Source organism: Callithrix jacchus, chromosome 12 (genome assembly GCF_049354715.1).
Source record: "Callithrix jacchus isolate 240 chromosome 12, calJac240_pri, whole genome shotgun sequence".
Classification (NCBI taxonomy): domain Eukaryota; kingdom Metazoa; phylum Chordata; class Mammalia; order Primates; family Cebidae; genus Callithrix; species Callithrix jacchus.
In genome coordinates this window covers 119096597-119122073 of record NC_133513.1, presented here as the reverse complement: position 1 = coordinate 119122073, position 25477 = coordinate 119096597, and the positions used below count along the sequence as shown (strand labels likewise).

Below are 25477 nucleotides of genomic sequence, written 5' to 3'. Positions count from 1 at the left end.
CATTTTTCCGAAGTCTTGAGTTTATATATTCTTTTTAAAGCATAAAATATAAATAGTAATCATTAAAAATTAACATTAAACATTTTAAATGCTTAAAACAATGCTTAGCAATTGTCATAAATTAGCCATTAACATTGTTACAGAACAGTTCAGTTTGTCCAGTGAATTCGAAAATATTAGAGGAATGTGTAATATGAGTGAAAATAGTTTAAGAATTACAAAGCACATTTTCCAGAGAACAAAATGAGGTTGTGGAAGAAACAGTTGGGAGTTGTTAAGCTAATTAAAAGATTATTCCTACATCTTCTGAGCAGCATGACTTTTACCACAAGCTCAGCAGATCAGCCGGGGAAAAGAAATCAGTGGCTTGGTTGCCAAGGAAACCATCTTCACTCCTGCACACCTTCCCCCAAAAATAAGAGATTTGCTTGTAACTTTCTTTTATCATTGTTTTCTGAATGAGTAGAGGAAAGAAAATAGACAATTTCTTTCATTCTCTATATTTCTTACCAAAAACTCAACTTTCAAATATATAGTATATCTGTAGATTTTCCAAACTTTCACACGTTAGCTGATAAGCAGATATTCTGAGTATCACATACCCTTTAGTTTGATTTCAGTAGCATCCCTATGCATTTTACTGTCATCATTCTCTCATCTGAGAAGAAAAAAGACTATGGTGATACAAGGATGAGCATCCATGTCTTGAGACTTAGAGTGGCTGAGAGTGGACTATATCAAGTGCCACACAAGCAGCAGAGCAGCATTGGTCTCAGTTGGGCACTCACTGGACTCAGTCTGGTCCCTGTTTATTCGGTTGTGAAGGAAAAGGACATGTTCTAAATGGGGGAACATATTATCAAAGGAGAGAGGAAATTAGAGATTTCGTAACTTTAAAAAATTTCCTTGAAAGAAAATCACATTTTTCCTTAACATGAAAGTCAGTCACCTAACTTTGAACATTCTATTTGAGTTCACCTTTTCAGACATAATAATGTACAAAGGAGCTGTTTTTGAGTGAGTACAGGGAGGAGGCATTGCTTGAACTCTCTGAGGTTTCTGTTCATCTAGAGTCTCAGTAGGAGCCTGCAGAGTTAGCAGAAGTTGAGCACCAACAGCTGGGAGGAGACCAGGCCCAATGTATTTGTCATCTTTTGCTGTGTAACAAATTAGTCCACAACTTACTAGCTAGAAACAAGCATTTATCATCTCATTGTTTCTGTGGGCCAGAATCTGGGCATGGCTTAGTGGGTTCCTTTGGCTGAGATCTGTCACCAGGCCATAGTCAAGTTTGACTTGGGAAGGGTTTGCTTCCAAAATCATTCACATAGCTGTCAGCAGGCCTCGGAAGATCTGCTTCCCAGCTCACTCACACAGGCCTCTCAAGAGGGCTACCAGAGACATGGCAGCTGGCTTCCCCTGTCACAAGGCAATCCAAAAGAGCAAGAGAGCACCTACCACTGAAGCCACAGTCTTTTTATGGCCTAATCTTGGAAGTGACATCCATCTCTTCTGTGCTTGAATCAAGTAAGTCCAACCCACACTCAAGCAGAAGGAGCATGAATCACAGGGATCATTGGGAGCCACTTTCCAATGCCCAGGAGCCCTCTGGTGAAGAGCTGCCCCTGGTTCCCCGGAGCCTGGGGATCAGGTTAGGAAAGTTGAACATTTGAAGCAAAGAGAAAAGAAGGTAGACATTTTTCTTGAAGTAGAAATGAAAACAAGGGTCCAGCAAATAGCAAGGAATCTCGGTATGGAAGTCCAGTGAGAGAAGATGCCTATATTTCTTTATAAATGTTGCAAGACTCTTTATACCAGCCTAATTTTACAGGTATTATTGATTAATAATAGATGGCAAAAAAAAAGTGCATGCTGGCTGGGTGCAGTGGCTCATGCCTGTAAACCTAGCACTTTGGGAGCCTAAGGCAGGCAGATCATTTGAACTCAGTTCAAGATCAGCCTGGACAACATGGTGAAACCCTGTCTCTATTTATTTAAAAATAATTAAAAAAAATACATGCTATGTAACATTGTACAGTAAGTCCTCACTTAACATTGTTGATAGCTTCTTGGAAACTGCCACTTCAAGTGAAATGATGTATAATGAAACCAATTTTTTTTCCTCTTCAGTGTTGTAATGAAAACATGTTGAATGAAATGATGTTATTCAAGGACGGGCTGTATGTTGTTTCACTTGCAGTGACAGTTTCCAAGAATCTGTTGTTGACATTAAACAAGGACTTACTGTACTTGGACTACATAAAATCTCCTGAGAACATTATTTGGTTGGATAATATGTGCATACTTTAATAACATGCTAATTTGTATTGAAGAAGGAGAGATGGTTGGCTTGTGGGCTGATACCTGGCAACTCAGCCAGCCATATCAGAGGAAAGCCTTCCATTTGGCTGCCCAAAGGTCAGATGCCCCAAATTTTCCATCTGATTGCAAGGTTGGACCTAGGCACCACTTAGTAGCCACTGTTGCTTGGCCTTGTAAACCCAGGCCAGTGATGTCACAGAAGATAGCTTAGCAATTAACAACTTGGGCACAGAAAGACTCTTTATTACCAGCTTGGGCAACATGGTGAGATCTCTTCTCTACCAAAAATAACAAAAATTATCCAGACTTAATTGTTCATTCTTATAGTTCCTTTAACTCAGGAGGCTAAGTTGGGAGGATTGCTAGAGCCTGGGAAGTTGAGGCTGCGGTGAGGCAAGATTGCACCACTGCACTCCAGCCTGGGCAACAGAGCGAGACCCTGTCTGAAAAAAAGATTAGATTAAAAAAGCAAATAAATAAATTATTTGTAAAACAATTTTTTATTATGAGATACATGTTTGCATTGTTGGAAGAAATGATCATCCAAGGATATTTACTATATTTGACTCTCTGTTATATACCAGGCACTTTGCTATGCATTTTATGTATGTAATTTCTTTTTTTTCATTAAGAAAGGTGTTAGTAAGCCCATTTTTCTGATTTAAAAACTCAAACTGAGCCAAAGAGAGGGTGTGATTTGCCAGGTCACACACTTTGAAAGTGGTACAGCCATTGTTTAAATCTACAACTGCATTTTCCCAAAGCCAGCCTGCCCCGCTGTATATGCCTGCAGATGTTTTTACCATGTTAAGGCCATATATATTTGTTAATTGCCATGTTTTCCCATTAGTTCTGGAAAGACTTCACCGAAATCATCTTATTCATACACTTGTTAATGTCTTCAAATATCATTTTTTTCTTATTGATTTGTCTGTACTAAGGATTTTATTTTACCTTCAGATTTACTAATTGGCACCTTTTCAGCTTAGGCATTAACCAGAAGAAATTTCACCCCAGAGGTTGACAGAAGCCCAGGAAACTGGATCTTTTGTGGCAGTCAGTGTCTTAACCTCTGAAATGTAAGAAGTACTCTCTGGCAGGTCTATTTAACACAGTTGTAGACAATTTGAAGTTTCACTGTCAGCTTTTACTTAGGCAATGCCCTTAAGATGGGCTTGCCCAGCCAGAGTATTGGTTGAAATGTTGTACTGACTTCATGCAGAATCAGTCTTGCCACATTCAGGGACTGGGACCTTATACCAGACATTTCTTGAGAGCCTTCTGTAGGCTGTGGGGTGGACCAAGTAGCCCCAGTCCCTGCCCTCACGAATAGAGCTGGCTACTGCTTACTAGCTTCCTTCTTTCTCAAGTACAGTAGGAATTGTTTTTCTCACAGAATTGTGGTGTAAGGATCAAATGAGCAGGTGCTCACCTTGGGATCAGCAAAGCTGTCTGTGAGAGTTAATGTTCTGGTTATGGTTATTATTGTTTCATTACTTGGGAAAAATGCATATTCATGTCAATATTGATTATCAGCACACTACTAAGTTCTCATGTCTCAGTTCAGTTCCTGTGGGGTTTTTACAGGTTTTGTTTGTTTGCTCCAGCCTAGGTTGCCAACGCAGCATAAGCAAGGGCTTCGTTCCTGAACTGGGTTTACAGTCATATGTGACATTTTTTTTCTTTGATTCAGCGTGGTTTCAGTGATCCATAAGTTAAAAGCTGCTGGTGTTTTTAATAAAGCTGCCATTTGTTACTAACTAGCCTCTCGTGTGACTCCTAAGTGGACTGCCCACGGCACTTCCTTCCTTGAGGCATTCTGCATTCCTGTGAGCAGGTAGCAGTGTTGATTGAGCCAGCCTCCTGGGACCTTCCTTCATCAACACCCTTTGCAGAATGGCCAAGTGTTTGCTGTCTAGAGAAGTGCAGGGGGAGCCTGGGTCTGGTAGCATACAGATCTCATGAAAGTGCTGGTATAGCCCCTCATCCTAAATGACCTGTATTTGTAGTGTTGTGGGTCCCTGTTAGCAGATTATTATGAAACCTTTCCTCCCCTTCCTTCCATTTTATTCTGGCCATGTCAAGCCATGACACATTTCTGAATGTGGTCTGACCACATCTCCCCAACAAAATGAAGGCTCTGTCAGGCAGATTCCTGCAAAAAGTCCCAACTTGGTCATCATCTCCTTCCTGGCTAAATAGGAAACAGCCTTTGTTGAGCTCCTCCTAGTTGGCAAGCAGTTTGCTCTTATTATCTGGCATGATCCTTAAAACAGTTCCATGTGGTTGGTGTTCTCCTCCCTTGTAGATGAGCTACATGGGGCTCAGGGAAGCCAGTTAATGCCTTACCCAATCTATACATCTGGAGGTGCAGGTACCAGGGCCTGATGCTTTCTTGTCTTCTTGCAATCTTCCATCGCTTCTCGGCCTTTTGGCTAAGATCAAGTGCAATCTTCCATTAGGGGCTTTCAAGAAAAGACATTCTCAGTGTGATATGTAAAGTGCATATTTGTGTATTTGCACATTAAAAAATAATGCTGGAACAAAAGTACTTCAATAACCATGTAAAGAAATACATTTCTTTGCTGTTTTTCCAGTGAGTAAAATTGGCCTGGATACGGAAGGAGAAACCTGTGGAAATGCAGAAAAGCTTGCAGAATATATTTGTTCCAGTAAGTAGAAAAAGATCACTCAAAATGAAGCCCATTTATTTTTTGTTTGACCTCACAACTACTACCTAGGGAACAGAATATTTCCTCCATGCATTCTTGGTGGTGAGATTGATTGGTGAGCAACGTGTAACTCACTCTGGGTCTGTAGCCTACTTGTATTTGTGTATGTTTATACTTGCATGAGGTTTAACCCACTTCCTTCTACTCCCTATACCAAAGAACTTGATTTGAACATAACACAAAATAAAACATTTGGGAGATAAAACCAGAGGGGAGATCACTTGAGGGATTCCAAAGAGAGCAGAGGCAGGAGGTGTGAGTGGGTGCTCTCCCCTTCCCGAGTACTGTCCTTTCCCTTCTCGGGAGGTACTTCCTTCTCTGAATTCCCTCCCCTGGCTTGCTCCTAGGTAAAGAGCTGACTCATGATTGGGCTGCATGTGGACTGGACTTAAAATGGCAGTTGTTCTGGGGGTATTCATATTTAAATGGTGACTTAGTCTTAAATTAATTATGGAATTTTAGGCTTCAGAAGATACATAGGCAAAAATTCTTGAAGCAAGAGGGATGGGAAAGCTGAAGTTCTGCTTGTAGGGTAGGCCCACCTCTAAGGTGCATCTCCGTTCCCCTCTCTTCCCTGCATGTCCATTTCAACTGCAAGCTCTTACACCCTTGTCATTTGACTCTTCCCTGCTGTAGGTGTGAGATCATACACCCCCATGAAAGCACAAAGTAGAATCAACTTGCCTTAAATTGCTGAAGAGAAGGAAATCCAGGCCTTCCTAGATATCAGGGGCCCACAAACTTCATCTGTTAAGGATATTTTAGGCTTCACAGGCAAATGTTCTGTCAGAACACTCTCTGCAATGGAAGCATAAGAGTAGCCATAGACAATACACAAACAGTGGGCTTGGCTTTGACCTCAGGCTGTAGTTTTCTGACCCCTCTCTAGAATTGCTTGAGTGTCTGCTGAGCTGCAAGGCTGGGGTCAGATGAACTGCTGACAGCTGAGATTTTCCACTAAGGTGGTCCCAGGAGACAGGTATATTCCTCGGCCCCGAGGTGCTGCGCTCAGGATGGGTGGTATAGGGAGAGAGAACACCTTAAATAGGTCTTTTGATGGCTTCTGAAACAGTGATGGACGGTTTTGTTTCTGGCAAAACAAAGTATTTGCGTTATAAAAAAGTACTCCTAAAGGTGATGTTGGCCTTTCTAATAAGCAAACTTGTACACTAAAGTCTTTCAAGTCTTCCTGCCATAAGTCGTTACTGTTGCCTGAAGCTTCTCTAGCTTATATTTTTTGTGTTACTGGGAGCTTGTTCTGGAGAAGGTCCTGCATCTTTTTCTACACTGTGGTCTGAGGATTCCTGAAGCCCATTTAGGACCCCGACAGAGTCATGTGGGTTGGGGGCAGCAGTGAGCAGTCAGGGAACAGCAGAGGTACTGCTGGGCTCAGTGGATCCTTCCCAAGTTCTCCAATTCTCCTTTTTTTTTCTTTTTCAATTTCTTTTTAAAATAACCTCATCGTACCTTTCCTGAGTCACTGTATATTCTGCGTTCGCACTGGGCATTTATTGAGTGCCCAGGGTGTCTCAGATACTTAGGCACTTGGCCTGTAGGATGCCATTTAATCTTCACCATCACCCCCATGAAGTCAGAATCATCTCCACTGCAAACTGTGCTGTCCAGTACAGTAGCCACTAGCCACATATGGCTATTTAAGTGTAAATGTAAATTAATTAAAATTAAATAAAATTGAAAATTTAGTTCTTCAGTCACACTGGGCACATTTCACAAGCTCAGTTGTCACGTGGCCAATGGCACCAAATTGGACTGCACAGAACATTTTCATCATCACCAAAATTTCTTTCTGACTGTGCTGTTATAGAGGCTCTTGGGGGACCAAGGGACAAGTCTTATCCAGGGTCACAAGCTATAAAGTGGCAGGCTGGAGTTTACACTCAACACAGCAAGGCCACTGCTCCTCCCATGGTGCATCACATTCAGAGGCCTGACTGCCACCTGCTCCATGCCAACCTGTCCTCAGGGAGATGCTGACCGAGCACCTCCATCCACTCTGATTCATAGTGACTGGGGCTTCTGCAGGGCCGAGGACTTAAGTGTGCTTGATTCTGGTGGGCAGAGGCTTAGGGAACCTCCAGTTTTGAGGAGCTACACTGGCCTTTTCTGGCTGCCGAGATGAATAAACTGTAGTCCCAGAGTGGTTCAGCCCCTTGGCAATCCTGAGCCTGTGCCCTCCTTGGTTCAGTGGATGTGCATTCGTCAGCTCAGAGAGGGCTTTCAGATATTAAAGCATTGACTGTCACCTCTCTTGCCCCACCTCCCCATGTTCCTTCCCACATCACAGGAGAACGTGATGTTTACCCAGGAGCACCTGTGTGCCAGGCCTTTGCAGGGCATTGGGGCTGAAGAGGAGTTTGACTCTATTTCTGCCTTCTGGAAGCGCCCAGCCTAGCTGGGGCTGGAGGTGTGGATGGGGTGGGGAACATAGACATCAATAACCATTATAAGGCAGGGTGGGTTAAGCGACCAGAAGAGGTATGAATAGTTTTTATATAGTGGACCTACTATTAAGATATCTGTTTCTGGCTGGACGTGATGGGTCACGCCTATAATCCCAGCACTTTTGGAGGCCAGTGTGGGTGGATCACGAGGTCACGAGTTTGAGACCAATCTGGCCAACATACTGAAACCCCATCTCTACTAAAAGTATAAGAAATTAGCTGGGTGTGGTGATGTGTGCCTGTGATCTCAGCTACTCAGGAGGCTGAGTCAGGAGAATCATGGGAACCTGGGAGGCGGAAGTTGCCCTGAGCCAAGATTGCACCATTGCACTCCAGCCTGGGCTACACACACACACACACACACACACACACACACACACCAACGACCAATTCTCCAATGTTCTAGATACTAGCTGGTGTCCTACAACTTAATTCTGACATTACCCACAATTAACCCAGACACCACAGTTTCAGGGCTCAGTCTTAGCAAACTGTCCCCCACTTTAGATACAAGTATTGGATGCTAAGGGACCTCTGTCCAAGTTGGCTACAAATCAGGAGTTCCTATGACTCCCTACCCAGGTTCAGTAATTTGCTAGAATGGCTCATAGAACTCGGAAACACTTACATGTACTGATTTTTATGAAGGAGATAAGGACACAGATGAATAGCCACATGAAGAGGTACAAACAGCAGGGTCTAGAAGGGTCCTGAGTACACAGGAGCTTCTGTCCCCGTGAAGTTGGGGTGCCCCACCCTCCTGGCACGTGGATGTGTTCACCAACCCAGAAGCTCTCTAAACTCATAGTTTAGGGTTTTTATGGAGGTTCAATTATGTAGGTACCATTGATTAAGTCATTGGCCCCTGGTGAGTAACTCTTATCGCCAGCCCTATGATCACATTGTTCTCTCTGGCCTTCAGCCCCCATCCTGAAGCTCTCTAGGGACCTCTGCCAGTCACCTCATTAGCATAAATTCCAGTATTGTTAAAAGGGATTTATTATGAATAACAAAAGATGCTCCTCTTACCTCTGTCAGGAAATTCCAAGAGTTTTAGAAGTTCTATGCCAGGAACAGGAAGGAAAACCAAATATTTCCTCTTGTATCACAGTGTCATGGCAGGATGTCCAAAAGAAGGCAGAGGTCTTCAGGAAAGTCTGTAAAAAAAGGCACACCCATGGCCTCTTCTCCACAGAGAAGTGCAAGCCCTCCCTTAGACAGTAGCCATGGACAAGCCCTCCCACTCAGGGAGCCACTGAGCAGAGATGTGCAAGGAGGGGCTTTTCCTGGAGAGTATGGCATGGCAGGGGCAGTGGGTGGCAAGCTGGGGAGCACTGAGTAGCCTTTGAGAGTCACCTGGAGCCCTGAGGTACTGGGCCTTAATGTTCGCCCGGGTGGGTCAGACTCAGGCTGGAGTGGTCCTCCCCAGGCCTGGGCAGGAACACAGCACTGCCTGCTCCCTCTTAGTGGGAGGGCATCACTAGCTGTGGCCAGGATTGGGCCCAAAAGGTACTCACTGAATTAGGACCCAGTTCTCTTGTTCCTGGGACTTTTTAGGAATATCCCTTAAAATTTATCCCTTAAGTAGCATTTTTTTAAAACCTACAGAGGTATCACAATCTAGAGCAGGGCCTGGGGTGCAGTGGCAAGTCCTGCCTTGAAGGGACCTGCTACAGCTCAGTGTGCCCCGGGGTTTGCCAGCAGGCAGCTTCCACATGAGTCCTGGAGGCTCTGGGGGCATAACAGAAATATTATAAAGGAGTTAGAGTGCCTCGTACGTGTCTGACATACATTGGCACTGTGTGCATGCCTCTAATTGCCTTACATGTTGTGTTAAGCTGTGACACAGGGATGATTGCTAGACTGCTTTTGTTCATGAAGAAACTGAGCTCAGAGAGGGAATCTTGTCCAGAGGAACAGAGCTAATAGTGCTAGGGGGGGCTCAAGCCTAGGACTAGCTGACTCCAAAGCTCTTCTTGTTTCCCTTGTTGTGTGTGCTTCTAAAAAGGTACTTAGTCCAAAATATGCTCAGTTCTCTTCCAGCAGGTGAAGAAGTCAATGGAATCTTTTGAAGTGAAGAAAGTGGGTTCTAGGAGCTCATCCCACTAATTTGTGCATTTGGACATGCCCTTGTGCTGATGAATCATTGGGGTGATGTCTGGGGTTTAGCCACATCCTTGGTGACAAGACACGGGAAAAGGCCCTGAGGGTGAGGCCAGCCTGAGCCCCAAGGGAAAAGGTCTGCTGGGACTCCCTGACCTCAGCTTATCTCTGGAGCACATAGATCCTCGCACAGATGCCTCAGTCTGCAACACTGGAGTTTGTGCCATCTCAGACCTATCCTCTCTACCTGGACTCCATATAAAGAGATCATCCCTGCTAGGCTTTCTCTAGAACATTTCATGAGCCAGCACTGTGAGACATTTTCAAGCTAAAAACGTACAGTTCAGGAGACTGTAATCTGTGGTAGAGAGTGTTCACCATTTGCTGCTGGTAAAGGTGGTTGGCCCCGTTCTTCTCTGGCCACTTGTGCCACGTGGTGTTCCCAGCTGGGCCCTTGGGAGAGGCCTTTCCATGCGCCATGCACCAGTGTGGAGAAGCCCTCTGGAGGCCATTTCAAAGAGCATCTGAGGCTAAGCAGCTGAAGGGAAAAGGCCGGATGGCCACTGTGTTGCTTTCTGTGGAATGTTCCAGAGTATGGATTGCTGGGGGCCATTTTCTTTAGCTGAAGGGAAAAGGCCCGATGGCCACTGTGTTGCTTTCTGTAGAATGTTCCAGAGTATGGATTGCTGGGGGCCATTTTCTTTAGCTGAAGGGAAAAGGCCGGATGGCCACTGTGTTGCTTTCTGTGGAATGTTCCAGAGTATGGATTGCTGGGGGCCGTTTTCTTTAACAGCAGCCTAGATAGGCAGTGACTCTCTTTTGTGCTGCCAGGTGTTGAAACAGCTGCAGGGAATCCACAGGCGGTTGTTCCAGCTGTCCAGATCCGAGAGCACTGGTTGGGCCCTGCACCACATGACCCCAGCCCTGAGGGATGGCTTCTCAGGTCGTGTAGCTGCACATCCGTGTGGAGGGTTCACTCCAGGGGCTCCTGGTACAGGATGCAGATAGGTCAGGAACAGTCTGGCCCCAGGCTTTTTGTTCGTAATGTTGTTTCTGGCGAGTCATCACAGCAGTCAATAGTATCGAAGCCCTTCTTTCTAAAATGTAGAAATAAATGTAAATGGTAGATATGGACACTGTTTGCGGAATTAAGTGTCAGGATCTACAAAGAATAATAATTATTCTATGGGTGGGCCAACAGTTAGCTCCTTAATAGAATAGGTGGTTCCTGCCTGTTTTCAGTGAAGAGATGGAGCTGTACCCACAGTTTGTTCTGGAAGGAGACGGAAGTGAACCGTCTGAGTCACTGTTCATTAGAAGACCCAGAATCATCAGGCTGGTGTCCCCTGCTTTGCAAACACAAGGCAGAAGAGATCAATGTCACTTTTGAGTGATCACATTGGTGTTTCAATTAACTGACTCAAGGCTTGGCTGGATAGATATTAACATATTCTGACCTTAACTGGGAGAATACTGGTCTGCATTCTTTGCAAAGCCTCTGCTATTTCCTCTAATTTATTACCAGCATGTCTATGGATCTTAATAAATCTTCCATTTGCAATTAGAATACCCAAATAAAAATCCATGTTGACTGCTAATAACGACCTTCACCATGGCTTTACCAAGGCATTAATGATTTTTCTTTCTCAGCAAACTTTGAAGCCTGATTTTAAAAGCTAAAAATTCATCTCCAATGCAGCAAACAGGCCAATTCATAGCTATGCCTGTTTATTTTAGTTAACACTACTTTGTGACAGAAACTATTGTAAGTACTTAAAGCTATTAACTTATTTAATCTGATAACTCATTGTTCTGATAGATTCTCCTTCTTCCCTGAATATATCCTCTAATGGGAAAGTAATTACACACTAAATGTTAAGAGGTAGACTACAGTGTAACTTTTGAAAAGAGAGAGAAACAAGGTAGGGCAGAAAGATTGGACTACAGTTTATTTGCAATGTCCTCCTAGACTGGGAGAATTTCTGCAGCCTGGCAGACGTGCCCGGCTTTTCCGTTCCTCCGATCATCCTCATTATCGGCAATCAGGCATCCACTGACTGCTCGAACTGATTCTCGTGACAGTGCTCAGAGGGAAGTCATTTTAAACCTGGAAGTTGTTACTGTTTCACAGACATGTGCATGTCCTGCAGTAAGATGACATTTTAAAGTCAGTCTCATTGATGCAGGACTTTTTGCTCCATAATTCAGCTAAATCTGGGTTCTTGTCTCATGACCAGGAAAAATTAGACATGTGGACACATTGGAGGGTGAGAAGGGCTGAATTTATTAAGAGAAAGGAAAGCTCTCAGCAGGGCATGGTGGCTCATGCCTGTAATCCCAGCATTTTGGGAGGCCTAGGCGGACAGATTGCCTGAGGTCAGGAGTTCAAGACCAGTCTGGCTAACAAGGCGAAATCCCATCTCTATTAAAAATATAAAAATTAGCTGGGCATGGTGGTGGGCACCTGTAATCCCAGCTACTCGGGAGGCTGAGGCAGGAGAATTGTATGAGCCTGGGAGGAGGAGGTTGCAGTGAGCAAAGATTGCACCACTGCACTCTAGCCTGAGTGAAAGAGCGAGAGAGCGAGAGCGAGAGCGAGAGCGAGAGAGAGAGAGAGAGAGAGAGAGAGAGAAGAAAAGAAGGATGAAAGGAAGGGGCTCTCAAAGAGAGGGGTTCTCCAATCAGGTTTCTCCCTCATGATTGAATACCGGGGGTACCACACATGAGCTGATGAGGCCAGGCCCCTCCTTTGCGTAAGGCGTGAATTCCTGGCGGCCCCACCCCATTCCCCTAGTGCGCATGAGGATGCCCAGGCAAGCCACAGGTAGTATTGGAAAAGGCAACATTCGATGGGTTAAAGCGCATTATTCTGAAAGAATCAGTTGGGAAAGGGCAGACAAATGGTTAGATGTTCTCCCCCTGGGTCCCAGGTTGCATTTGGAGCCAGCAGTCTGATCTTTAAGCCTTCAGGCTATTTTAGGCTTGACCCTTCCCTATCTCCTTCCCCTGGACCCTTCCCTATCTCCCTAGGCATTTGGCTGCCTCCTGCCTGTATCATCATTTTCTTGATTACCTGCAGTGACTTTATCAAGCCCCCTCCTGAGCTGCCTAATGATAATACTCAGGATTTTCATCACTGTTACTCATCATCAATCCTGACAGCCCAGAATTGAGGCCTCCTTCCTGTTAAACTAATGGAAAGCAGAGCCTTTGAGCTCCACGATTCACTATTTTTGTGTCAGCTTTAACCATTCCTTTGGCCTTTTGGGGCTGAAGATAAATCCACAGGCAGTACGCATATTCCAAAAGGGAAGGACTCCTTTGTCTTTGGCTTTTTGAAGGGGGTTAGTTTTCAGGGAATGTAGATGTAGATCTCCCCTCAGCAGCAAAGGAGGACTCAGCCAGGACATTTTTAAGTTTTTCTCCTTTCTGCTGACAGGGTGGTGCCTTTTCAGTGAAGTCAGCTGAGCTGGTTGGTCATTTGTGGGCCCTGTGTGCCTGCAGAGCCAAGCTCTCTGCAAGGCACAGGTGGTGGATAGAGACAAACAGCTGCCTTCAGGGAGGGCGCACCCCTTCAGCCCAGCCTTGTGAGTCAGAGATAAGAAAGAGCAGCTCCACTGGACCCTCACAAGAGGTGCTGCCAAGGGGAGATTCCCGAATCTTTCCAAGGCCTTTGCTCGCCCATGGGGCTGGGCTTGCTGGAAAACTGGACTCTAGTTTTCTTACTGGATCCCCACGAAGAGCTTTGGCCCCTAACGTCCTCCAGCCAGCACTCCTAAGCACACACAGAGACACAGAGAAGAAAAATCCCACCTGAACATGGCTTTGAAAATACATCTCTAGGGATGACTCTACAGAGCATGCAGACATTTCCTCACACTGGAAAAGAGAAATCAGCAGGCATCTATTAACTACATTTAACAATCTCCCAATTCATTATTTTCTTTTATGTTGTCACTGATATTTACACAGCAGTTTAAATAGAGAAAATATTGACCAGTATGTAGCCTTTATACACTTGAAATTAAGTGGCCTGCAGTTGTTCCTGTTGTTTGACTGCTGCTTGGTAGAGATGATGCTGGATGGAAAGAGGTGGTTTTGCTCCTTCCTCTCATTGCAGTCACCAGAGAATATGTGTTCCGGGAGACCATAAGGATGTGGGAAAATATACAATGTGTACGAACAATGCCCATTAGAATTTCTTTATGGATGATGTGGGGAAAATGACTGGTTCTACTAAAATGCTTTGTTTTCACAATTGGGGAAGATTCTGGCATTTGACAATACCAGTTTTGTTGGGCAGTACTGTTGCAAATTGGTGTTCAAATCCTATGCTGTCCTCACTATTCTGCAGAGTTTAGGGCTGAAAATGCCCATAAGTCTTCCCAGAGATGAGCTGCTGGGAGCAGAGACAGTGGTGAGAGAAGAGGCAGGGCTGTTCTTAGCAGGCTTCTCTCTCTAAGGCCTGCACATCTGCCATTTAGCACTTGGCCTAGTGGCTGCTGGTGTGGCTGAAAGAGGAGTGGGCAGTGAGCTTGTCTTTGTTTGGGGTGGCTGCAGAGCCACTCCTGGCTGCCAGTCCGCTGCTGCAGTCCCTGACTCAGCCAGGGCCTCTTCAGGGCAGAAAATGTTTGCTGCAGTGCCAACACTAGGCCTGAGCTTTACCTGCCTGGCTTGGTTAAGGTGCAAAGCCTGCCTTCTAAATAGTGACTGCAGGCGAGGGAGTCACTTTAGTGTTAGAGGGAATTAAGAGTGTGGCTAACTTGTTTATGTGGATGTTCATTTTCTGAGCACCTTCACACATATTACCTCTCACGATCTTCATGTAATAGCCCTTCAAGTTCAGCAAGGTAGCAGGTGCTCTTCCTGTTTACAGATGCTGGAACTGAGTCCTAGAAGTGAGCCAGGCCTGGAGCCTGGGGCTTCCTCCTCCCCATTCCCCTGTGCACAAGCACTGCCCCTGAGTTTTCACAAAGTCTGGTTATTTATTCACAGGGGAGTCCTCAGCACTGCCTCTTCTGTTTCCCTGTGGAAACCTCAAAAGAGAAATCCTGCCGAAAACGCTCAAGGACAAAGGTGAGCTTTGAATGCTTTGACTTCATCCCTAACCACTTTGGGTAGGCTCCAGCAAGAGCCTTTGCAGTGATGGAAGTGGATAGCCCTGTAGAGAGCATACAAGGGAGAGCAGGCCTGGGTTGGATATGCCAGGCCAAGGGATGCAGGGACCATCCTCACGTGAAGTATAGATGCGCAGTCTGCACTTTCCTTTCTTTGGATCTGCTCTTCTCACCTCACTTGGCTCAAGCTAGGAGCACACAGTGTGTCTCTAGTCCTTCACCAAGAGGACAGGAGACTGAGGTGTGGAGGTGGCCCCTGGGCAGATAACTGAGGTGATGAACCATAGAATTGGTTTCACATGTAGAAGAAAGTCTACAAATTTAGCTGATCTTATAATAGCGTGCACACCCTCCAGCCGAGCCACACAACCCCACCTGCCCCTCCACCCCCACCTGCTGTGGCTCCCAAGACTGTCTGTATCTAGAAACCAGCTCTTGCCTCTGAAGCATGCTGCCGTCATTAACTCAGATGTCTTAGCTGTCACCTGCGTATCTTTTGCTGTCACATAGTTGGTCTGGGAGCAAGGTGTATTGGCAGTGTGGAGTACCAACGTTAGGGTGAGATAAAAACAGATTTGAATTCTCCCTCTCGCTGTTTATTAGCTATGTTAATGAAGGTAAGTGAAGTAATCTCTCTGTGATCAGCATCCTTATCTGTGCATCACCATAGTACCTGCTCACAGAGGTGTTCAGAGATCATGTAGCATGACGCCTTGTTCTCCAAAGGCAAGCTCTTCGTGGGACTGTGTCTGTTACCATCTCTCCCAGTATTTTGCAACTCTAACAGTTCCATAACACCTGAATAGTGAGACCCAGGACAACCTTAGACCTTGTCACTTTCCCTCCTGTATTAAAATGGAGCTGGATCATATCCCTTCTACCCATATCATCTGTCTTCTAAAGGCTGCCAAGAATAAAAGCAGAGGACATTAGGTAATAAGATCAGCAAAATCAATTAGCTTTTCAGGAATAGAAAATACCAGGATAAAATAAGAGGAAGCTTGGCCTCAGGTACCCTTAAATAAATTATATATAAATCAGAGGTTTGATACTTCCATTTATTTCTTTAGTTTTGGGGGACATGAAATGGTGATAGTTTGCTGTTTTTTGCTAAAATTATAATAATTTTTTCTGAGAGAATTTCCCATTTTATTTTCAGAAGCCTGAGTTTTTACTACTTTTCACCTGCTGTCTGACTGCCCCTCGTAAATCTATATCTGACTGAAATTGCACTAGTCCCTTTAATGCCTCATGCCTCATCATCAGCCCTGGGAATGTTCAATGTCACTGAATGGCACAGGGAGGAATGTGGGAACGTCCACAGCTTAATCAGTTTGTCTCCAAGTGGACACCCTGAGGCCCAGAGAGGGGGCGCATGGGCACGTGGAGGCACAGCGAGAATGCAGCCAGGGATCTGGACTCTGGGCCTCTCCCGAGAGCTGCCCTTGCCCACACTTGCTGGTGTCATGCAGCCTGTCTGTGTGGGATGGATGGAGTAACTAGGGACAGCCTTGTATGGACAAATCCACATAAGCCTGGGAACAAAAGGCATTCTGGGTATAAACAAAGGCTTTGGTTTCTGAGCCTTTGTTCTTTTTCTGCTGTCTCGGCCTCCTCTGCCACGGCAGCCACTCCACAGGGTTCAGCAGGCTGCAGAGGGCTGTTCGAGGCCTCTCTAAGGAGTCTGGCCTCTCAGCTTCCAAGCATCTGGTTCCAGGAGGGGAGTGCTGTATTGGGAGGTTTCACCAACTGTGCTGTGAGGTGACAGAGGCCCCATTGTGTGCCCAGTGCGGTAAAGACTTTCCTGGTTTTGATTGTGCCCAGGGATTGCCATGGAAAGCATAACTGTGTATCAGACAATTCCACACCCAGGAATCCAAGGGAACCTGAACAGCTACTATTCCCAGCAGGTATGTGGTGTTTTGGGGGAGAGCTCTGGCAGGATGGACATCCAGGTTGGGGAAGCCCAGGGTGAGGGTATAAGCTCACAGATATTGGTTCTACATGTGGTTTCACCGTCCCTAGCTGTCCCCTGCATGCCTTTTTCTGCATAGTTGGTCTGGGATTCTAGAATTAGGAGTGGCAACAATTTTGTGGTTGTTTCATAAAATGTCTATTGCAAGCTGGTTTGAAATCAGCGATTTCAAAAAGAGGTGCTTGTGGTAGGTGGTTTATGAAACCTCCCTGTTTGGAGAGATTAATGTGGTAACTTTGAGGAAGTGGTAAGTTTTTATAGGGGTTAAAGGAGATAATTTGTGCAAAGCTTTTGTACAGCATCCAAGATACATACAAGCCTGGGGTAAATAGTGGCCTTGATGTTATCATTGTTCTTCATCATATGGAGGTGCTGGTGGAACTGGAGGGGCAGAGGCTGAAAAGGGAGGCTGGGCCCATAGTAGGAAGAGCTGACAGTGGCCACTGAGGAGTCGGGTTGAATTTGGGAGTCCATGGGGACTGATGGAGGACTCAGGCAGGAGAATGGATAGCTCTTGCTGGAGTTCCTTGACGTCGTAAGCATTTATATGCAGTTGAAACACCTCCCTTTCCTCTCAGGGCAGGCTTCTGAATGCCTTGCCTGGTATTGGGAGGGCCTGATAAGACTAACCAAGTGCACAAAGGCCAGGCCAGCTCATCTGCTTGCTCTACTTCCGGAGGGAGGGAGCATTGACGGAGCCAGCACTGCCTCACATTGCTGCCTCATGTGATCAGTGCCATGTGACCACAGGAGCTAGAGGCATTGTCTGGGGTGCTGGGCACATGAGCTCTGTGATGCCCATGTCCTCTGGCCAGGCAGACACAGACCTGGGGGCCAGCAGAGTGGCCAAGGAGCAGCACCAGCTTTCTGATGGCAGCCTGCTCTTTTCAACAGTTCCTTACCAGAATTCTGCCTCACTGGAACAGAGGGTCCCAGCATCAACCAGGAACCCCTCCTGTGGTAAAATTGCCTGGATGGCCTTGATGCTGATGAAGCTGGAGGAATGTTATCTCTCCTTGGTCTCATGGCAAGGACTGATCTTGTTTTCTCTTCTCCACAGGGGGTTCCAGCCAGCATCACATTTTTCAGTCCCTCTGGCCTTACATACAGTCTCAAGCACATTCAGGAGTTATCTGGTGACAATATCGATCAAATTAAGGTAAGTTATTCAATGGGCTTTTGGTCTTTTTCATATTAGTTTTTTTTTCCTTCATGAATTATCCTAGGGCTTCAATGTCAAGTGAGACACCCCTGACCTAGCAGGTGCCCTAGAATTGGAAGGGCAGCTCTACTTCCTGCTGGGCTGTTGCACAGATTGCTCACCCTCTCCCGGCCCGTTTCCTCACTTGCAGCATGGGGATAATTGTCTCTCTGTGGCCTTCACAGACATGTGTATGGTCTTCCCTGCATAGGATGAGTCTCAGAATTACATGAGGGAATTCGAGTAAAGTCCTTACTTAGCTCAGGACTTGGAACAGGTGTTAACATCCTTTCCTTCCATTCCCCCATCTTGTGTTTGCCATTATCGTGTATTCTAAAAGCAGTCACCTTTTTTTCGTGTCTTTTAAAGGGTTTACATTCACATCTATTAGGGACTGTATTCATAATGAGTCGACAAATAACCACAACTCTTGTGGTGTCTGTAATAGAAATACCCTTGAACTGGCTCCAGAGGGACTGAGGAGAGGGTGTAGGATATGACCCAGAACCCAAGGACAGAAACTGCCACTTTCTGCAATGAGGAAGAGCAGAAGGCTTCACCTGCCTTTCCACAGGTGCATCTCACATGAGGAGTATGCACCGCTTTTCTGGCTTTAAAGATGGAGCATTGGGCTCTGAGACATCTTGTGTCCTGCCTATAGGTCACACTGCTGAGAAGGAAGAGCCGTGATTAGAACCTCGGAAGACTCATTCCACATTGTCAGCCCTGGTGATGCCTTGCCGTGGTCTCAGGGGCTGCCGAGCAGTTGATGCACTTATGGGCAGTAATTCATGTAATTCTCATACCATTCTAGGGGTGAGTATCCAGAAAATAGAGCAGTGGTCCTCATTACAGGTGAGGACACTGAGGCCCAGACAGGTTAAACAGCTTGCCATGTGGTGAGTTACTGGAAGGCCCAAGACTCACATGGGCCACTGAGGAAGAAAAACAATATCTGAATCTTGCGGTTAGAAAGATTAAAGAGGTAGGACCCATAAAATGCGTACTATGGTAACTGGCCCATAGTGAGCACTGACTTCATATTGCAGGTCCGGATGGGTAATGGTGCTGGTGCTGCTCTGGTTTTTTTTTTTTTTTTTTTTTTTTTTTTGAGACAGAGTCTGGCACTGTCGCCCAGGCTGTAGCGCAGTGGTGCGATCTTGGGTCACTGCAATCTCCACCTCCTGGGTTCAAGCATTCTCCTGCCTCAGCCTCCTGAGTAGCTGGGACTATAGGCGTGCACCACAACGCCCAGCTAATTTTTTTGTACTTTTAGTAGGGATGGGGTTTTCACCATGTTGTCCAGGTTGGTTTCCATCTCTTGACCTCATGATCTGCCCACCTCAGCCTCCCAAAGTGCTGGGATTACAGGCATGAGCCACTGCGCCTGGCCGCTGCTCTGGTTTTTGTCCCTCTGTGTCATGCTGCCTCTCTCCTGGACCTATGGGAGGAGCTCCCCAAGTCTCACGGTGCTGTGAGATACTGGTGGTGTAAGCCTATCACAGTTTTCCCCAGGCTTCTTAGTGTTTGCCTAGAGGAAGAACAAAAGATTTATACTCTATCTTCTTTCAAAGCAAGCATGTTTAAAAGCATAAGTGGATACTCAACATCTGAACCGAGAACTCAAGCCTTTCTGAATAGACTGCTGCCTGCATCATCCACACCCCTGGAAACTGGGGACTGAGTGCATGTCCCTATCCCATATCTGTCACGCCCATTTCTACAGCCTTCCAGACACTCTCGGGCTCTCAGTAGCCCCCTCGCCTCTTACTACAGTGATTACCCTACCTGTCAGTATTGAGTGCCTCTGCCATGCTGGGGAGGAGAAATTGACAGAGTGGCCTTCCTCACAGTGATTGTGGACTGGTTGGGGGCCATGATGGCACTGTATGTCGGGTGTGAGTCGCCCCTTGTCACTGGGACTTAGTGCTGGCTAGTGAGGTGCTTTCAAGGTTCACAGAGGACACAGTCCTAGCCTGTGAGTTGGTAGTTAAGCTTTTCTCTCTCAGTTTGGCCCCAGATTTGCTGGTGGCCTCCCTCCCCAGGAGTCTTTGTAGGACTCACTGTTTGTATAGCACTGCACCACATGCAGGTGTGTCACAAAAAATCAAAGGGGGTGACTTCTGACCTGAACTTCCTACTTACCATTGTCTTGGGAAGACCATGCACATGTCTATAGTTGGCAGAGACCTCACTCCAGAGCAGTAGGTAAACAGATGCATAATAACCAGCACTAAACTAATGGCAGCAACTGAATTTCCTGTGTACAGGAAAATGCCCATGCAGCCTGTGAGGTGGGCATCTTCACCTAGCAGTCACTAGCCACAGTGGCAGAGCCGGGCTATGAACGTGGCTGCTGCCCCCACAGCCAGGCTGGTGCACTCAGTCCAGTTGGTGCCGGGGTAGCAGAAGAGCGTTGATGTTGGGCCCCCTGGCCTAGCCTGGGAAGACTGTACTGCTCTGTGGGGCACCATCCTGTGAGCATTCATTGACAGAGAGGAGTGAAAGGCTCCTGTGAAAAAGCCACCATTTCACAGGAGCCTTTCGCTCCTCTCTGTCAATGAATGCTCACAGGATGGTGCCCCACAGAGCAGTACAGTCTTCCCCAGCCTAGGTCAGGGGGCCCAACATGTGAAAAGGCCACCATTTCTCACGAGGTCAACAGATCGAGACCATCCCGGTCAACATGGTGAAACCCCGTCTCTACTAAAGATACAAAAAATGTAGCTGGGCACGGTGGCACGTGCCTGTAACCCCGGCTACTTGGGAGGCTGAGGCAGGAGAATTGCCTGAACCCAGGAGGCAGAGGTTGCAGTGAGCCAAGATCGCGCCATTGCACTCCAGCCTGGGTAACAAGAGCGAAACTCTGTCTCAAAAGAAAAAAAAAAAAAGAAAGAAAAAGAAAAAGCCACCATTTCACCAAACTGTTGATAACCCTGCCTTAGCAGTATAGTCATGTTCACCATTTGCTGGTTCCTAGTCCCTTGGAGTTTCTTTTTTCAAATTTTTAAATAGCTTTATTGAGATGTAATTAAACCATAAAATTTACTTTTTATGATTTTAATATGTAAACAAAAAAATTTTTTTAACTTTTTGCAGAGATGGGGTCTCACTGTATTGCTCAGGCTGATCTCAAACTTCTGGCCTCAAGCAGTCTTCCTGCCTTGGCCTCCCAAAATGTAGGGATTACAGGTGTGAGCCACCATGCCCAGCCCAATATGTCAACTTTAACATGATGTTTAGGAAAGTCACAGATTTGTGCAACCATCACCACTGTCTAGTTCCAGAACACCTCACCACCCCAAAGAGAAACCCGGAACCCATTCGCAGCCACCCCTCATTCCCTCATTCCCCCTACTCCTTGGCAACCACTCAGATACTTTCCATCTCCATGGATTTCTCTATTCTGGACATCTCATGTTAATAGAATCATACAGTATGTGGTCTTTTGTAACTGACTTTTTTCACTAGTATAATGTTTCCAAGGTTCATCCATGTTGTAGCAGGTATACCAGTACTTCATCCCTTTTTATTGCCAAATAATAGTCCATTCTGAAGACGTTTTCATGTATCCATTCATTAGTTGATGGACATTTGGATTTTCACTTTCAGGCCATTAAATAATGCTGACCATCCAAATACAATTTTCTGTGTGGACATATGTTTTCATTTCTCTTGAGTATATATTTAGGAGTAGATTTACTAGATCTAAGGTAACTTTGTTTAACATTTGTCAAATTACTGCTGTTTTCCAAAGTGGTTGTGCCATTTTGCATTGTCACCAGCAAGGTATGAGGGTTCCAGTTTCCCCGTATCCTCTGTATCCATATTGTTCTGTCTCTGTGATTATAGCCATCCTAGTGGGTCTGAAGTAGTTTCTCAGCATGGATTTGATTTAGATTTCCCTAATGACTAACAATGTTGAGCATCTTTTTACATTTGTTGGTCATTTTTATATCTTCTTTAAAGAAATATCTATCCAAATCCTTTGCCCACTTTTAACCCAGGTTATTTGTTGAATTGGCAGAATTTCTTATTCTGATTACAAATTTCTTTTTTTGAGATGGTGTTCCGCTCTGTCACCAAGGCTGGAGTGCCGTGATGCAGTCTCGCCTTGCTGCAACCTTTGCCTCCTGGGTTTGAGCTATTCTCCTGCCTCAGCCTCCTGAATAGCTGGGATTACAGATGAATGCCACCAGGCCTGGCTAATTTTTGTATTTTTAGTAGAGATGGAGTTTCACCGTGTTGGAAGCTGGTCTCAAACTCCTGACCTCAGATGATCCGCCTGCCTCAGCCTCCCAAAGTGCTGGAATTACAGGCGTAAGCCACTGCGCCTGGCCTCGGAATACAAAAAAAAATGTTTTTTGAGACAGTTTGCTCTCATTGCCCAGGCTGGAGTGCAGTGGCACAATCTTGGCTCAATGCAACCTCCACCTCCCCAGTTCAAGCAATTCTTCTGCCTCAGCCTCCCGAGTATCTGGGATTATAGGCATGTGCCACCACACCAGGCTAATTTTTGTATTTTTAGTAGAGATGGGGTTTCACCATGTTGCCCAGGCTGATCTCAAAATCCCAATCTCGGGTGATCCGCCTGCCTCAGCCTCCCAAAGTGCTGGAATTACAGGCGTGAGCCAGTGTGCCTGGCCTCTGAATACAAATTTTTCATCCGACGTATGTTTTGTAAAAATGTTCTCCCCATTCTGTGAGTTGTCTTCACTTTTCTGATGATTTTTTTTGAAGCACAAAAGGTTTTCAATTTTGATAAAGTTCAGCTTTTTCTTTTGTTACTTGTGCTTTGGGTGTTGTAACCGAGAAACTGTTGCTTTAATTCAGTGTTTTGAAGATTTACTCCGGTTTCCTTCTAGGAATTTTATACTTTTAGCTTGGAACTTAGGTATTTGATCTGTTTTGAATTGATTTTTGTATGTTGTGTGAGGTAGGGGTCCAACTCCATTTTTTCCTCGGGGAGTTTCCTAAGCAGTGGATGCTTAGCAGGGCAGTACTGTGGGCAGGGTGGGAGCAGGACCTCTGCGGGACAGTGGTCTCCCTTCCCTCATTCTGACTCAGCCAGAGGAAGGATCCTCAGGCCCACAGCATCCAAGGTTACGCAGAGGGACAGGCGGTTTGTTAACTCTACTACCACCCGGCCTGCTGCCCACTTGCCAGGAGTGAGGAGGGATGAAGCAGAGTGCTGGGCAGGGGCTGCCAGTGTCAGATGCTCCCTTGCTCCCAAACAGGTTGAGAGTCCACAGTCTCAATCCAGAGGAGAGTAGGGGATGAGGACATTCTCTCATTTAACCCCCACTCTAGCCCTCCAAGGCCAAGGTAACTATGCTCCTTTTATAGGTGAGGATCAGAGAGCCTAAGGGACTTGCACTAATAACAGCTAGCAGGGGCAGAGCCAGGACAGAAGCAGTGCTGCATCCAGGCAAGGCTCTGCACAGAACCATCGAGCCCATGGTGCTTGTTCAGAGAGAGGTGTCCTGTGGATGAGGCCAGTGCCCTGGACAGCTGATTTGGAAGGATCACAACAGCATAGGAAGAAGCCCATGACGGTCATCCAGCTTATATCTGGGCCAAGCCAAGTGGTTCACACCTGTTACCTCATTTAATCCCCGCAGCAGCCCAGCGAAGAGTCCTGTTATCTTTTCTGTTCATGGATAAGGAGATGGAGGCCAGAGAGAGTGGACCCACAGGCCAAGGGCATTGTCCTATGAAGCTGGAATTTAAGTCTCAACCATTGATCCCAGAGCCTTGACCTTGATGGCTCCACTTTCCTGGGGATTCAGTCACTGCCCCGATACACCCACCTCCTCTTGATCAGACCCAGAAACCCCAACACCAGAAGCAGAACTGTCTGCAGCTTGAGCCTCTGAGGAAGGACTGCACTGATGCAGCCATGATGGCGAGCACCAGCCCGGGGCCTTCATGTCCCTGCCCCTCACCTGAGCCTGGGAATGGCATGCTCTCACTCAGGGTAGCAGAGAGGCTGTGATGAGAGTGTGGATTCAGAGGTATTTTGCAGGCTCAGAATCTGGGCTCAAATCAGGTGGTGTTATCATTTATATAAACGCGTCACATGAGGAGTGACGTCCAACCGAAAGGCTGGCTGATGGCCCCTGCACACATCCAGCCACCTGCCGCCCCCACCCCCGCTGGTGTGCTAAAGCCCTGTTCTCTCTTCTGTCTTCACAGTTTGCAGCCATCGGCCCCACTACGGCTCGCGCGCTGGCCGCCCAGGGCCTGCCTGTAAGCTGCACTGCAGAGAGCCCCACGCCACAAGCACTGGCCACTGGCATCAGGAAGGCACTCCAGCCCCATGGCTGCTGCTGAGTCAGCCACCTGGCGCTTGCCCCGGGAAGCCTTCCTGGGCTGGGCTCCTCCCGACGGGGCTGGCTCTGGATGGAGCCAGGCATCGGCAAGGGCTCTCGGGAGCTGATGCCACCAGACACCTGCCTCAAGCCTGAGTAGAAAGCACCTGAGGACCAGGGATCAGGATCTGACCTGGGGCTGGGATCAGGCCCATGTGCACATGACTGCCCTCTATGGAAGCCAGCTTGAACCCTAGCCTTGTGAGAGCTTCCTGTGCCCAGCAGAAAGGAAATCAAATAAATCACACTGGCTACCTGTGCTTACTGCGTGTATGGATACTGGTTATGTGTCACTTCAAGGCAAAGCCATGTTCAGGGAAGAGACAGGTATGCCCACCTCTGATAACCCACAAACCTGGTATGAATCATAAAATTGCTCTATATAACGCAGATTTATTCATGCTATAAAAAAGGACCTTGAAGTTCCTGCTTGTGAGCTAAGGATAATTTTAGTTTAAATATAGAGACTTGCTTTCCTTCAAAGATACAACTGCAGCATTAGACAGACCATCTGATCTCCCAGGAATCTGAGGGGCTGGGGAAGTCAGTATTTACTGAGAAGAGGTTCATGTGCAAATGCAGGGCCCTGTAGGAAGTCTTTGGAAATCTGTTCCCAAACCTCATTCCCACTTTTAAAATATTGGCCTGGAATTTAGGCTGAGTTGACTGAAACCCAGACTTGCCTGTTAGTAGCATGTGGGCTGGTGGTGGGAAGGTGCTGCCCGCACGCCTCTGTTTCCTTGAAAGATCCGGCTGAAAGGCATTTGGGCTCCACATCCCTCATCTCCACTCCTCATAACAGCCCCGAGGAGTGGCCATTTTCCTCGTTCGATTTTTCTGGTGAGGAAACAGCCTCAAGAGTTGAAATGATTTCTCAGGGTCACATAGCTAGTGAGTGGCAGAGCTGGAACAAAATTAAAAGGGATTGATGAGCATAAGCACTTAGGCCTACACTCATGAAATTCATCCGCCGCCTCATGAGACTCATAGTAGTAGAGGTGAGAATTCGGTGATACTTGTTCTCCAAATCTTGGTGTGATTATATTCTTTGAGAACTGTTCTAAAACTGGATTATGGTGATGGCTGCCTGAAATAACCACTTGCCCCAGGAGATTAAGTAAAATAATTGGGCAAGCACTGTTTCATACATGTTTTTCTCCATAGTACCAAAGTGAAATAGATTAGCCCATGAAC

At 46.3% G+C, this 25477-nt stretch overlaps 2 protein-coding genes across 10 annotated transcripts in view; both read left to right on the top strand.

Annotated features, from left to right (window-relative positions):
• UROS (uroporphyrinogen III synthase) overlaps positions 1 to 24543 on the top strand; it is a 34741-nt gene extending 10198 nt beyond the window's left edge. For 4 of the 9 annotated variants that reach the window (XR_013525182.1, XM_017963267.4, XM_035269450.3 and 1 more), the window contains 5 exons: positions 4920 to 4994; positions 14615 to 14695; positions 16561 to 16646; positions 17772 to 17870; positions 24108 to 24543. Coding sequence is in view for 4 of the 9 variants with exons in the window: in XM_017963267.4 (XP_017818756.2) it covers positions 4920 to 4994; positions 14615 to 14695; positions 16561 to 16646; positions 17772 to 17870; positions 24108 to 24245 (479 nt within the window). In the remaining 5 variants the exon portion in view is untranslated. Of the gene's footprint in view, positions 1 to 3306; positions 3402 to 4919; positions 4995 to 14614; positions 14696 to 16560; positions 16647 to 17771; positions 17871 to 18573; positions 18729 to 24107 lie in introns of those variants that run through there. The other 5 variants (XR_013525181.1, XR_008475733.2, XR_013525179.1 and 2 more) reach the window with 4 other exon arrangements.
• Positions 24192 to 25477, top strand: part of MMP21 (matrix metallopeptidase 21) — a 30484-nt gene continuing 29198 nt past the window's right edge. The window contains exon 1 of the mRNA XM_035269424.3: positions 24192 to 24610. The gene's annotated coding sequence lies outside the window, so the exon portion shown is untranslated. The remainder of the gene's footprint in view (positions 24611 to 25477) is intronic.